The sequence below is a fragment of the Geospiza fortis genome, unplaced genomic scaffold, assembly GCF_000277835.1.
Source record: "Geospiza fortis unplaced genomic scaffold, GeoFor_1.0 scaffold306, whole genome shotgun sequence".
NCBI classification, from domain to species: domain Eukaryota; kingdom Metazoa; phylum Chordata; class Aves; order Passeriformes; family Thraupidae; genus Geospiza; species Geospiza fortis.
Window position 1 is genome coordinate 192450 of NW_005054686.1, and position 12183 is coordinate 204632.

The 12183-nt window shown below is 42.1% G+C and overlaps 1 protein-coding gene across 1 annotated transcript in view; it reads left to right on the plus strand.

The window, feature by feature from the left end:
* LOC102038536 (zinc finger SWIM domain-containing protein 6-like) overlaps nt 1-11974 on the plus strand; it is a gene marked incomplete at its 3' end in the record, with an annotated part of 36745 nt that extends 24771 nt beyond the window's left edge. The window contains exons 11-14 of the mRNA XM_031065134.1: nt 10479-10703; nt 11291-11458; nt 11582-11778; nt 11920-11974. Coding sequence (XP_030920994.1) covers nt 10479-10703; nt 11291-11458; nt 11582-11778; nt 11920-11974 — 645 coding nt within the window. The remainder of the gene's footprint in view (nt 1-10478; nt 10704-11290; nt 11459-11581; nt 11779-11919) is intronic.
* Between the last annotated feature and the right edge of the window lie 209 nt (nt 11975-12183).

Genomic DNA, 12183 nt, shown 5'->3' on the forward strand with positions numbered 1-12183 from the left:
ACGGGTGAGGAGGGTGGTGGTGCCCTCCGTCTTCAGGGAAGAAGAAGACCTCTGTTCTTGAGACCCCTCGGCCCCAGGGGGTGAATTTGGGGGGGACAGGCATCCCAAAAGTGAGAGACTGTGCTGTTTTTGGAACTGGGCAAAGCATCCTTAAAAGGGGAACCCTAGAAGCAGCTCTGGTCCATGTGCAGTGGTGAGAGCACTGTACATGGAAGGAAGATGTCACAATGGCAAATGTTCTCCGGGCGGTGCCACATGTGACATGGAAACACAAGAGGTCTCAACTGTGTTTCCAGGGGAAGCCTATGGTACAAGAGGGACTCCTCTCTTCTTGATGAACTGAGAATTGGTTATCTAAAAGGTGGTGATGGACTGAGAGTTGGTGATCTGAGGGGTGGTGTGATGGTGGTCACAAGGGTTCTTGATTGAGCGAAGAGACGAGAACGTTGACTCTATGATTAGAAGGCTTGATTTATTATTCTATGATATATACATATACTATAACTGTACTAAAAGAAAAAGAAGGAGAGATTTCCAGAAGCTGCTAAGCTAAGAAAGAAAAGTAAAGAATGAAAACAAGACAGCTCTCTCGGACTCTGTCTGAGAGAGTTCCGTCCCGGACTGGCCATCAACTACAAACATCTAAGCTGGGCCAATCCAGACGGACCTGTTGCATTCTACAGCAGCAGATAACCTATTGTTTACGTCTAGTTCTGAGGCCACAGTCTCTCAGAAGGAAAAATCTTAAAGAAAAGATTTTTCACAAAAAGATGTCTGTGACAGGGTGGTAACTGAATTGAGAATCCAAGGTTTTGTACTACTGTGATGTATTGGAAATTTGGTGGGGGGAGGAGGAATGTTTTTGGAAGGTTTTCATTCTGAGTTCTGTGTGTGTTTCTTTTTATATATAGTTGTAGGTTAATAAAGTTTTTCTTCTTTATTCCTAAGTTGGAGCCTGCTTTGCTCTATTCCTGGTCACATCTCACAGCAGACACCAGGGAGAATATATTCTCATGGGGGCACTGGCATTGCGCCAGCGTCAAACCATGACATGGGGAAAGGATATTATCCTGATTGCTTCTCATGCCAAAGAAAGCTAGTATTTGACTTCTAGATTTTCAGAAGCTAAGGTCAGAAAGCTGAGACTGTGTGCTTTGTTAGCCTTTCCTATTCTGAAGATTGCTGTGGAAATCTGCTCTCTTTTTTTTCCTTCACATCATGTTTCTTGCTTAAATGTTTGTTTACTTGAGAAAGATTCTTATGATTGACTCAAATGTCACCTCAAGCATTTACCATTCAGTGGTAGCAGCACACTTTGGATATCACTGTGTTCATGGATACCCCTGTGTGGATGATGGTGTCATCAGAATGTCTTCAGTAAGATCTAGTGAAAGAAATACCATGAACCTGTACTTGTAAATCCAGTGTTTGGAATAAACTGGTGTAGAACATGTCCACTGTCAGCCCCAAACTTACTAAGGTGGTTTAAAAACCTTAAAGGTAGTTTGCTTTACAGAAGGAAGATGCATATCAGTTTTCTGGTAGTAACTCACAGCTATATAGATTTCTACAGTAACATTTTTCCTGTAGAAGTCTTATAATGTCAGTAATGTCTTCAGTGGCCTACAGATGCTTTCCCCTCTCCTGCCTCCCGACCTAATGGCAATTAGATTGCCTATGTTTGCTATCTAGTAACTGACTGCTTATGACATCTGCCCTATAAAACTCTATTTCTCCCCTCGCACGACAAACTGAACAGCAGTGTCCTCACCAGCCCAACTTGTCATTGTTGGGCTGAGGAGGTGATAACAACAATTTCACAACTCTGTCACTGAGATTAACGTGACAGAAAAGCCTCTTATATTGGTCTACATTTGGGAGTAATATTTGGACTACTGGGTTTTTTCTCCCTGTTTCCAATGGCAGCATGAGTTATGTGACTCAGCAGAAGGAAGGCATTTAAACTAGCTGTGGAAAATGTGACCAAATGGACATGGAACATCTCAGGTGTATTCTGTCCTTCAGAACCTTACTGGTGCAGACACTCTGAGATCTGCAGGTACAGGAGGGGCTTCTGTTTCTCCATTTAACTGCTGCATGCTACATCAATGCCAGTGTTACCACACACACACACTGACAGGTACTGCTGGAACAACTGCTGAGCAAGTTAGTGCAGGTGATCGCTTGATGCCTATTTGGCGAGTGTGCTGGTTTTAACACCAGCCAGAAATTAAACTCCAAATAAGCCATTCCCCTTCCTTCACCCCTCCCAGTAAGGGAGGGACAAAAGCAGAGACTATTGTTTGAGACAGCGATTTACTGAAAGCACAACACAATGGAATAAGACACACAATAGCAATAGCAATATTGATAGCAAAAGTATACAAAAAAGAAGGTGTTTTACCTACAAAAATGTGTTCATTGCCGTGGTGGGTGGTTACAGGCTCCTTAGGAGGGATGGGCAGGGCAGGAAAGGCGGGGGGTGGCTGACTGTGTAATGCAGGGGATGGAGTGTACAGAGCTGTTATGAATGAGTGTTTTAAGATCACTTGAAGAATCACTGGCAAAGGTATCAACAAAAACAGGTTTCATATAAAAACAACAGCATGACAAAGTTTGTGGCAAGGTTCACTCTACTACTTACTAGATGGATAAAACACACAGAGAAAAAAAGCAAACAAAAATCCAAAATCAATCAATCAATCAATCAATCAAAATGAAAATAAACCCCAAATTATCTATGTGGAGATGATCTCAAGGTCCAACAGCACTTAATTTAACTTAAACTTAGCAGCACTTAATATCATTTAACTTAAACAATTACTGATATAAAATTTCGATAGCCAAACTGAATTTTATTTCTGTATTTTTTATTTTAAAGAAAGCAAACAAGCAGAGCTGGGTGGCCGGGGAGTCACCGCTCCACTAACAGCACACAACACTCACAAGTTCAGCAAAGTATATATACTGTTTTTAAACCTACAAAGCATTTTCCAACGTGCTTGGTTAGTCCGAATCAGCGAATATCAATAAGCTGGGATCAGCAATTTCATAATCTTTCCGGGTGGTCATTGGCTTTCTGTCCTTCTTGTGGTCGTCCGGAGGAAGGCTTTACACTGGTGTCTGCTACATGATTTTGTCAAGTGCATCAAGCTTTTTATTATACATAAGCATTTAGTTGCTTTGTTGCAATATGTCTTAGCTTTACCACAACTTCCTCTATTTTATTCTAAGCACCAGTCATCTTGCTACCTCATCTCTTACCTGTACTTCTTCTATTTTGATGCTTTATTTGGCTATTCGGTCAGAAAGTTTCAAAACCGTTCTTTGTAGCTATCCCAGGGAATGCACCCATTTTCGACACAGCAGATACAAGCATTTGCTGATTCCATTGCCAATTGATACGAATCACAAAAATATTTTTCACATTACTTAAGTCAAAGAATTTAGCAAATGATTCATATAGAATTTACGATACCACAACAGTAACTCACAGGCCTAACTTACTTACAAATCGAATGAACTTGAGAATCTAGGAGAGAAGCATTCCTGGTACATTTTCTATAGCATATTCACACTCTCACGCACAGACATAAAGAGTCTGTACAAGATACCTGTGAAAAATTCCCATCTAATTCAGTGAAATACTCACTTCAGATGCCTTTGCATCTTCTCAGTGGGCAAAGGGTTGAGCCTTGAGGAGTGGGAGTATCAGCCCAGGATCCATTGTCATCATTTGGCAATCCTCCGAGTATAGCAAATTTGAGTTTACTGATTCTGAAAGACTCCACTCAGTGGGTGATTGCTGGTTGTAGCCCACTGCGGTCTGGAAAAGCTCAAAGGCTCTGTCTTGGTCTGAAAAGACAGGCGTCTGCTAAGGAAGGCAGGAGCCTCCCCTGAAATGGAAAATGTAAACCCCCTCCCTCTGAATTGTTATAATTTTGAAATTAAGGGGCTGTCAGGCAAAGATATGGGAGCGGGAATAACAGATCTTTATTAGGGAAGAAAAAAACCCCAAAAAACAATGCAGTAAACCAAAACAACACTGACAGAGTCAGAATACAACCTGACACCCTGTTGGTCAGGGTGTTGGTAGCAGTCCAATTGAAATGGTGGCTGCAGTCCTCCTGGAGTGACAGATGTGGTTCTGTTGAAGCAGTGATCCTGTAGAAGGGTGTAGTCTTCCTCTGAAGATCCAGTGGTGGTGTAGATGGGCATGGTCTTCCTCTAGGAATCCAGTGGAAAAGGCTGCCTGTGGTCTTCCAGATCTCTGATTATATCCAGTTAAGAATGCTTGGCTCCTCCCTCTGGGCAGAGCTTCTCACAATGGGATGATGTAATTTTATCAGTCATGCAGTGAGACTCAGTGTCCCATTAACAGAAGATATCTCCCAGAGGGAGGATTGGTTGTGGAAGAGATAAAGAAAACTGCCCAATTAACAGAAGATAACTGCCCCATCAGATAACAATAGAATACACACCCCCATTTCGAATCTATGACAGGTTCTCACTTTAGACTGCTGTTTATAGGCCCACAAGACAGTAGGCCATGGTCATAGTAAGTTTCCATCCTGGCCTCAATTTGGGTCATAACTTTGCTTGAAAGTTTGAGAACAAAACTATTATTCACTTTGGTAGCTATTGCTGCTGAAGAAGTTATATTTCCTTAAGAAGAAGTCTATGCAGTAGTGGGGGAAGATGTTGGAAAATTCTTTTAGCTATAGCACTGTATTGTGTCTGACTGAGGTAAAGTTCACAGCCCTTACACTGCTCTACTTTGCATTAGTAGCTGGATGGGTGTTGAAAACAGACCAGTGATTTGGCTGCAGCTGAGCAGCACTGTCCCTCGGACATTCCTTCCCCCATCAAAGGGATGGGAGTGGACAAGATCCTGAGAGGGGACACAACCAGGCCAGCTGACCCAAATTAGAGAAAGGGACATTCCATACCATATGACATCAGCTCAGATATATAAAGCTAAGGAAGAGAGGAGGAAAGGGGGGGCATTAATGATTCCTCAATGTTTGCCTTCCAAAGAAACCATTACGCATGCTGAAGACCCGCTTCCCAGGAAGTGTCCAAACATCACTGCTAATGGGAAATAGAGATTGACTATTTTTTCTTTAGTTCACTCTGATTCATCCTTTCTGCTTTCCTGCTGGACTGAGGTCTCCATGGGGTGTGCAAGTTCCATTTCACCCCTAACATTTTAACTGGGCTTTGCACTATTAGCAATGAAGTGTGAACCTCTGTCTGATGACATTCCCACTAGCATTCCAAACTTCGTGATAATTTCCTTCAACAAAACTTTTATCACCTCCCTATATTTGTTGGTGTGACAAGGGAAAGCTTCTGGCCATCCTGAAAAAGTATCTACCAGTGCCAATAAATACCTGTACCTGTTTTGATATGGAAGCTCTGCAAAGTCTATTTGCCAATAGTCTCCTGGACAATTTCCTTTCTTAGCAATCCCAGGTGTAGGCCGTATAATTTGATGTGTATTGTTCTTTAAACAGGTCTGGCACTTTTTAACAATGCTTTTCATGATACCAGTCATTCGTATGCTCAACACTTGAGGCTTCCCTGCTTCTACCATGGACTCTGTCCCCCAATGAGTTATCTTATGTTGTTTCTCTGTGATTTTCCTTATAAGATGTTGGGGAATTATTACCTGTTTGCTGGGTGTTATCCACTGTCCTTCAGGACTCTTTTCAGCATCTAACAATTTTGCCAGTTTCTCTTCTTCAGCCTGATAATTGGCAACCTCCTTATCCAAATGCTGATATTTCTTGGGTAAGGCTAATAGGGTGTTCTCACGAGCAGCCTCCTTGGCCACTTTATCAGCCAGACAATTTCCAGTATTTACTGGGATCTCACCAAATTGATGAGCTTTACAATGCATTATTGCCACCTTTCAAGGTAACTGCACTCCCTCTAACAATCTCTGTATTATTTCTCCATGTTTCACTGGGGATCTTTGAGAGGTTAACAGCCCTCTCTTTCCAAATGGCTCCATGGGCATGGACCACTCCAAAAGCAAATTTCGAGTCAGTCCAAATATTTAGCGTCCTCTCCTGTGCAAGCTCTAATGCTCACATTAGTGCAATCAGTTCTGCTTTCTGAGCCAATGTGTTGGGTGTTAGGGCTTTGGCTTCTATTATCTCATGCTGAGTTACCACTGCATACCCTGCTCTTTGGATTCCATTTTTCACAAAGCTGCTCCCATCCACAAAGAGTTCCCAATCCCCTTTTTCCAAGGGAGTGTCCTGTAGGTCATCTCAACTGGAGTACACCAGTTCAATGGTCTGCAAGCAATCATGGGTTGGTTGCCCTTTTTCCAGGTCAACTTCTAAGAACACTGCTAGATTCAGAAAGTTAGTTACTTTTAACTACACATCATCTTATTCTAACAATACTGACTTGTACAAAGCAAAGCGACACAGAGTCCTCAGGCAGGTGCAAAGGAGAGCCCCTTTATTGCAAAAATCAGGCCTTTTTAAGCAGTTAGCTGGTTACCCGTTTACATAGTTTTAAGGCACAACAAGCCCGAGTCAACCAACCACCATACACCACGATGTGGACATGCAGCAGTCACACAGCACGTCTCTCACGTCTCTCTACCCCTATTCCAGCTGAGTCACTCTCCCATAGTTCCCATCTACTTAGCCTAAGTAGCAGGCCTGAGACATGATTTTACAAGGGTAACAAGGCCCTTATTTTATAAGGCTTTACCTATATGCAATACTGACTGGTATTTTAACATCCTGCTTGGTGATAACCAGTGTCCTCCTTTTTGTTCCAATGCCGTTGTAACTATGGGGCACAAAACCAGTCAGTTGCTGTCCCAGGGTTAATTTTTTTGTTTCCTGGATTAGGAGGACTGTTGCCACTACTGTCCTAAAACAGTATGTCCATTCTTTGCTGACATCATCAAGTTGTTTAGAAAAGTACGCAACAGGTCTCTTCCAGGATGCCAGCCATTGTGTCAATGCCCCCAATGCCAAATAAGAACTTTCATCCACAAACAGTTCAAAAGGTTTTTCTAAGTTTGGTAGTCCCAATGCAGGGGTAGTCATTAAAGCATGTTTCAATTCCTGAAAGGCCTTCCTGCATTCAGGAGTCCAGATGAGGACTTCATCCTTTTCATTAACTGCCTCATCTAGAAATTTAGCAATCAACTCAAAGTTGAGTATCCATAGGCGACCCCACCTGACCATTCCCAGAAATGCTCTCAGTTCTCTTTTAGAAAGGGACTCAGGAGTTTGATAGATCATTTCTCTTTTCTTTCCTGGCCCAGACGCTTTTGTCCTTGTGAAATAGTAAATCCCAAATACAACACCTCTTATTTTACAATTTGAGTCTTTGTCCTGGAAACTTTGTATTCAGATTGTCCTAAGAAATTTAACAGAATAACGGCCAGTTCCATATATTCACTTGCAGTCAAGGAAGCTATTAAGATGTCATCCACATACTGCAGCAATGTTACGCCCTCATGTTCTTTTTGTCATCCTTCTAATTCCTTAGCTAGCTGGTTACCAAAAATAATTGGACTATTTTTGAATCCTTGCAGTAACACAGTTCACGTCAATTGAGCCTTTCTCCCATTCTTTGGACTTTCCCCTTCAAAAGCAAACAGATCTTGGCTTTCACTTTCCAGATGGATGCAAAAGAAGGCATCCTTTATGTCTAACACTGTGAACCATTGATCCAAATTCTTCAAGGTTGTCAATAAAGTATAAGGATTGGCTACCACCAGGTGCACTTCCTGGGCTATCTGATGGATAGCCATAAGATCTTGTACCCGCTGATGCTAATTTGAGTGCGATTTCTTTACTGGCAAAATAGGAGTGGTAAAATGGGACTGGAATTCCAAAAGCAGTTTGTTTTCACAAGAAGTTTCTATTAATGATTCCAGTCCTTTCCTAGTTTGTAATTTCAAAGGGTATTGTCTTACAAGTCAAGCATTTGGCTTTAAAAGGATCTTTAGCGGTTCTGCATTCCTAGCATCCAGTATCCCCTGAAAATCATTCCAATAAGGACCTTGTGTCCTAATGACTGTTTCCACAACCTTAGAAACCTTTTCTGGGTCCTCCCAGTAAGTCCCTGCCAACTCCTTCCAAGCTTGTAAATCCAACACCGAAAATGGCACTTTAAGAGTTACTGGTCCCTCTGCTCCCACTGCCTGCTGTAAGGGGCGTGTGCAACCCACGTGTGCCCCCCTTGTCTGCCCTGCTATGGGCTAAAACTTTCATGGCCTGATACAGGGCTAAGACTTTTACTACTACGGTCACTTTCTTCTTCCATTTCCACATCTGCTCCCTGCCTTTTTCCTCTTTCTTATTTGGTCTCCCCTTATACACTAATAAATCCACATCCTCCTCCTCGTTTGCCTGTCTGTATTTAATACAACATTTACCTATGCTACAGGCAGAGCAACACCTTTTGAGTGGTTTCTTATCTTCCTTTTCTAATGGTAAAATCATTGGATCTCTAGGCATATGTATACATTCCTTCTGCAAATCAGGATTATTCTGCAAATCAAAAAATGAACCAAAATCAGGGGCTTCATTCTACTTGCCTTCCCTTCTACAAAACAGCATTAGTTGCAAAATGGTATTATAATTTACAGTCCCATTAACAGGCCACTTTTCTGGATCATCAAGCTTATACATCAGCCACCAATGATTACAATATTTCACAAGTTGTTTTCACATCAGGGGGTTGTCTCCCCAAGCTTTTTCACTCCTTAGGACACAACACAAAGGGGAGCTTTTTGGGATCTCTTATCCCAGGAACTGTCAAGATAGCCCTGCTCCCAAATGTAACACTTTACAAACCTTTTAACACTTTCAAAACATTTTAAAACTTTTTACAACCATTTTATAACCTTTTATAATCTTTCTCAAAACCAAGATTGCACTCCAAGCATCCCGGTAGTAGCACATGATCTTACCCAAGCCCGCAACCAGTTACATAAACCTCTCAGCCTCACACTGAATACTTTCTCTCAGTGTGACGTACAGGCAAAATACCTTAAAATAAAGTACCTTATTTAATGTCATATTCTTTGTCCTAGAACAAGAAGTGTGGTCTACTTACCAGACCAGTGAAATGGAAGATCTCCTGAATGATACTTTGGTGTGTGCTGGAGTGCTAACAAGTCCTCTGGTCTGCTGAGTTGCTGCCACTTTGTCCCATCTGGGGTGCCAGAAGCTGTCACCAAAAAACAGGAAATAAACTCTCCAACCAATTTGTTTGGTTAGAAAGCTGACATTACTTTATTAACAGCACTGAACACATGGGGATTTCTCCTCAAAGCATGCATAAGCAGCAACCTAACAGACATGGTTATATAATGAAACTAATATATATTCACCACATTTCTATTACATATTCATTACATTTCCTGAATACATGTATATATGCTAATTATTTATGTGAACTTATTTGGATATTAGTAGGGGTCTTTGGAGGGTCTTTGGTGGTCATTTGGAAACATCCCATTCCTCAAAATCCCTTTAATGGTCTTGGATCTTTCTGATGAATCTTCTTTTCTTGAGAGTATCTCAAATATGTGATCAGGTTATGATGCACTTCTCTTATCATTCTTTGCTCTGGCACTCCATCTCTGTTCTCAAAACTAAGACATCTGCTAGTACATATTAATCACTAATATAAGTAAACAAGGAAGCATTAGCTAGTCACAAATGTAGGGAGTTAACATAGGGCCACATAATCTTTGGCATTTGTACTAAGCCCTGCATGGTGCCAAACTAAGCATTAACCATGGAGATAGGGATCATACACGTTTGTGCTATAGTTAAAAGAATTGTCTAACATCTTCCCCCACTGCTGCATAGACTCCTTTTTAAAGAAATATAAATTGTTTGGTAACATTATTCAGGCAAAAAAAAAAATTCCAAGGCTGTTAGTTAAAAACCGGAAGCTCATTAGACAGCACAAGTTCCTGGAGCAGACAGTGTCTCTGATAAGCTCAAGAGGAGCTCATCCACAGAGCTATTTGTCAAGGCTGAGTCCTAAGGAGCATTTCTCAGATCATAGTGTGGCTGGGAGGAGGGGGGGGAGGGGGAAGTTAACAATTGCAGTTGGCAATGGCACAGTTGAGAGTCTCTGGGTAAGGATTAAGGGACAAACAAAGTGGATGTTATCGTGGAAGTTTACTATTGGCGATGAAGAGAGACAGGGACTCCGAGATGGGGACTCCGTGAGATGGTCAATGAATCCAAATTTATTGTGAAATACAACTGCTTATATACTTATTCTAGGAAGTCTAGAAATGTTTTACTACAATGATTGGGTTAAACATCACATAAACAAACTTATACATTTTAAACATCTCTTGCTTGCAGAAGTTGATGCAATTTTCTGGTAAGTCAGTCTGATTTAATCTTCTTGCAATCTTCAAAGCTGTTTGTTCTTGCCAAGACATCCTGTTATCAAATCTCTTTGCTAACCAGGTCCAAAGTCCATCATCTGTCTTGTCTATCCCAATCGTCTACTATAGGCCACCCAGCCAGGACAATGATGCCGATGAATTATTCTTTAAGGAACAAAGGGACACCTCTAAATCAACCACCCTTGTCCTTATGGAAGACTTCAACTTGCCATATGTTGACTGGGAACACCACACAGCTGGCACAAACAGGTCCAGAAGATTCCTAAAACACCTGTACGACATCATGGTACAGGTGCTAAGAGGAACTACTTGGAAAGGTGCCTTCCTTCATTTGTTGCTTGTTAACAGAGAGGGGCCTGTGAGTAAAGTGGTGATTGGTGGCTATCTGGGCCACAGTGACCACAAAGCAATCAAGTTTAAAATCTCTGGTGAGAGGAGGAAAAGTGCCAGCAAAACTCCAATCCTGGACATGAAGAGAGCAGACTTCAAGCTGCTCAGGGAACTAGCTAGCAAGGTTCCCTGGGAAAATGCTGTTGAAGGCGCTGGGGTCCATCAGGGCTGGTTACTTCTTAAGCACCAACTCCTAAGAGCACAGAGGCAGGCAATTCCAAAATGTTGGAAGTCAAGCAGCCAAGGCAGAAGACCATCTTGGCTGAGCTAAGGCAAAAAAGGAAGGTGTATGCCAAGTGGAAGCAAGGTCAGGTGACATGGGAAGAATACAGAGATGCTACTTGCCACTGTAGGGAGAAAATTCATGCAGCCAAAGCCCAGTTGAAGTTTGAGCTGGGCAGAACTGTGGGAGGCAATAAAAAGAGCTTTTAAAAACATGTCAGTAGCAAAAGGCAGTGCAGAAATAACATTGGCCCATTACAGGATGAGTATGGTCGCCTCACAAACAGGGACATGAACAAGCCAGATATGTTCAATGCCTTCTTCTTCACCTTGGTCTCCAACACTGATGATGGGCTAGGGGGGTCCCAGTGCCCTGAGCTGGAAGACCATGGCTGTAAGAATGATAAACTCCCAGGTGATCCTGAACTTGTACAGGATCTGCTGCTCCAGCTGGATCCCTATAAGTCTATAGGGCCTGATGGGATTCATCTAGGAGTACTGAAGGAGTTGGCTGATCTCATCACTAGGCCTCTCTCAATAATTTTTGAATAGTCTTGGGAATCTGGAGAGGTCCCAGTTGACTGGAAGCTGGAAAACATTGTCCCAATTTTCAAGAAGGGCAAGAAGGATGATCTGGAAAACTACAGGCCTGTCAGTCTCATTTCAGTGCGTAGTAAAATTATAGAGAAGATTATTCTGGAAAGCACTGAAAAACACCTGAAGGACAATGCCATCATCAGTCACAGCGAGTGCGGTTTCATGAGGGGGAAGTCCGGCTTGACAAACTTAATTTCCTTTTAAAACAGTGTTACCCATTTAGTTAATCAAGGGGAGCCAGTTGATGTAGTCCTTTGGGACTTCAGCAAAACTTTTGATACTGTCTCTCCCAGGATCCTTCTGGACAAAACGTCCAGCACACAGCTGGATAAACACACCATGCAGTGGGTAAGCAACTGGCTCATGCATCAGGCACAAAGGGTTATAGTGAATGGGGTGACATCAGGCTAGCAACGGATCACTGGTGGCGTTCTGCAGGGATCCATCTTAGGGCTAGTGCTCTTCAACATTGTTTTACCAATCAATGGGGTCAATAGAATGGACACAGACGCCAATAGGAAGAATGGTCTTATTTTACTATTAATATTGAGGCAAAA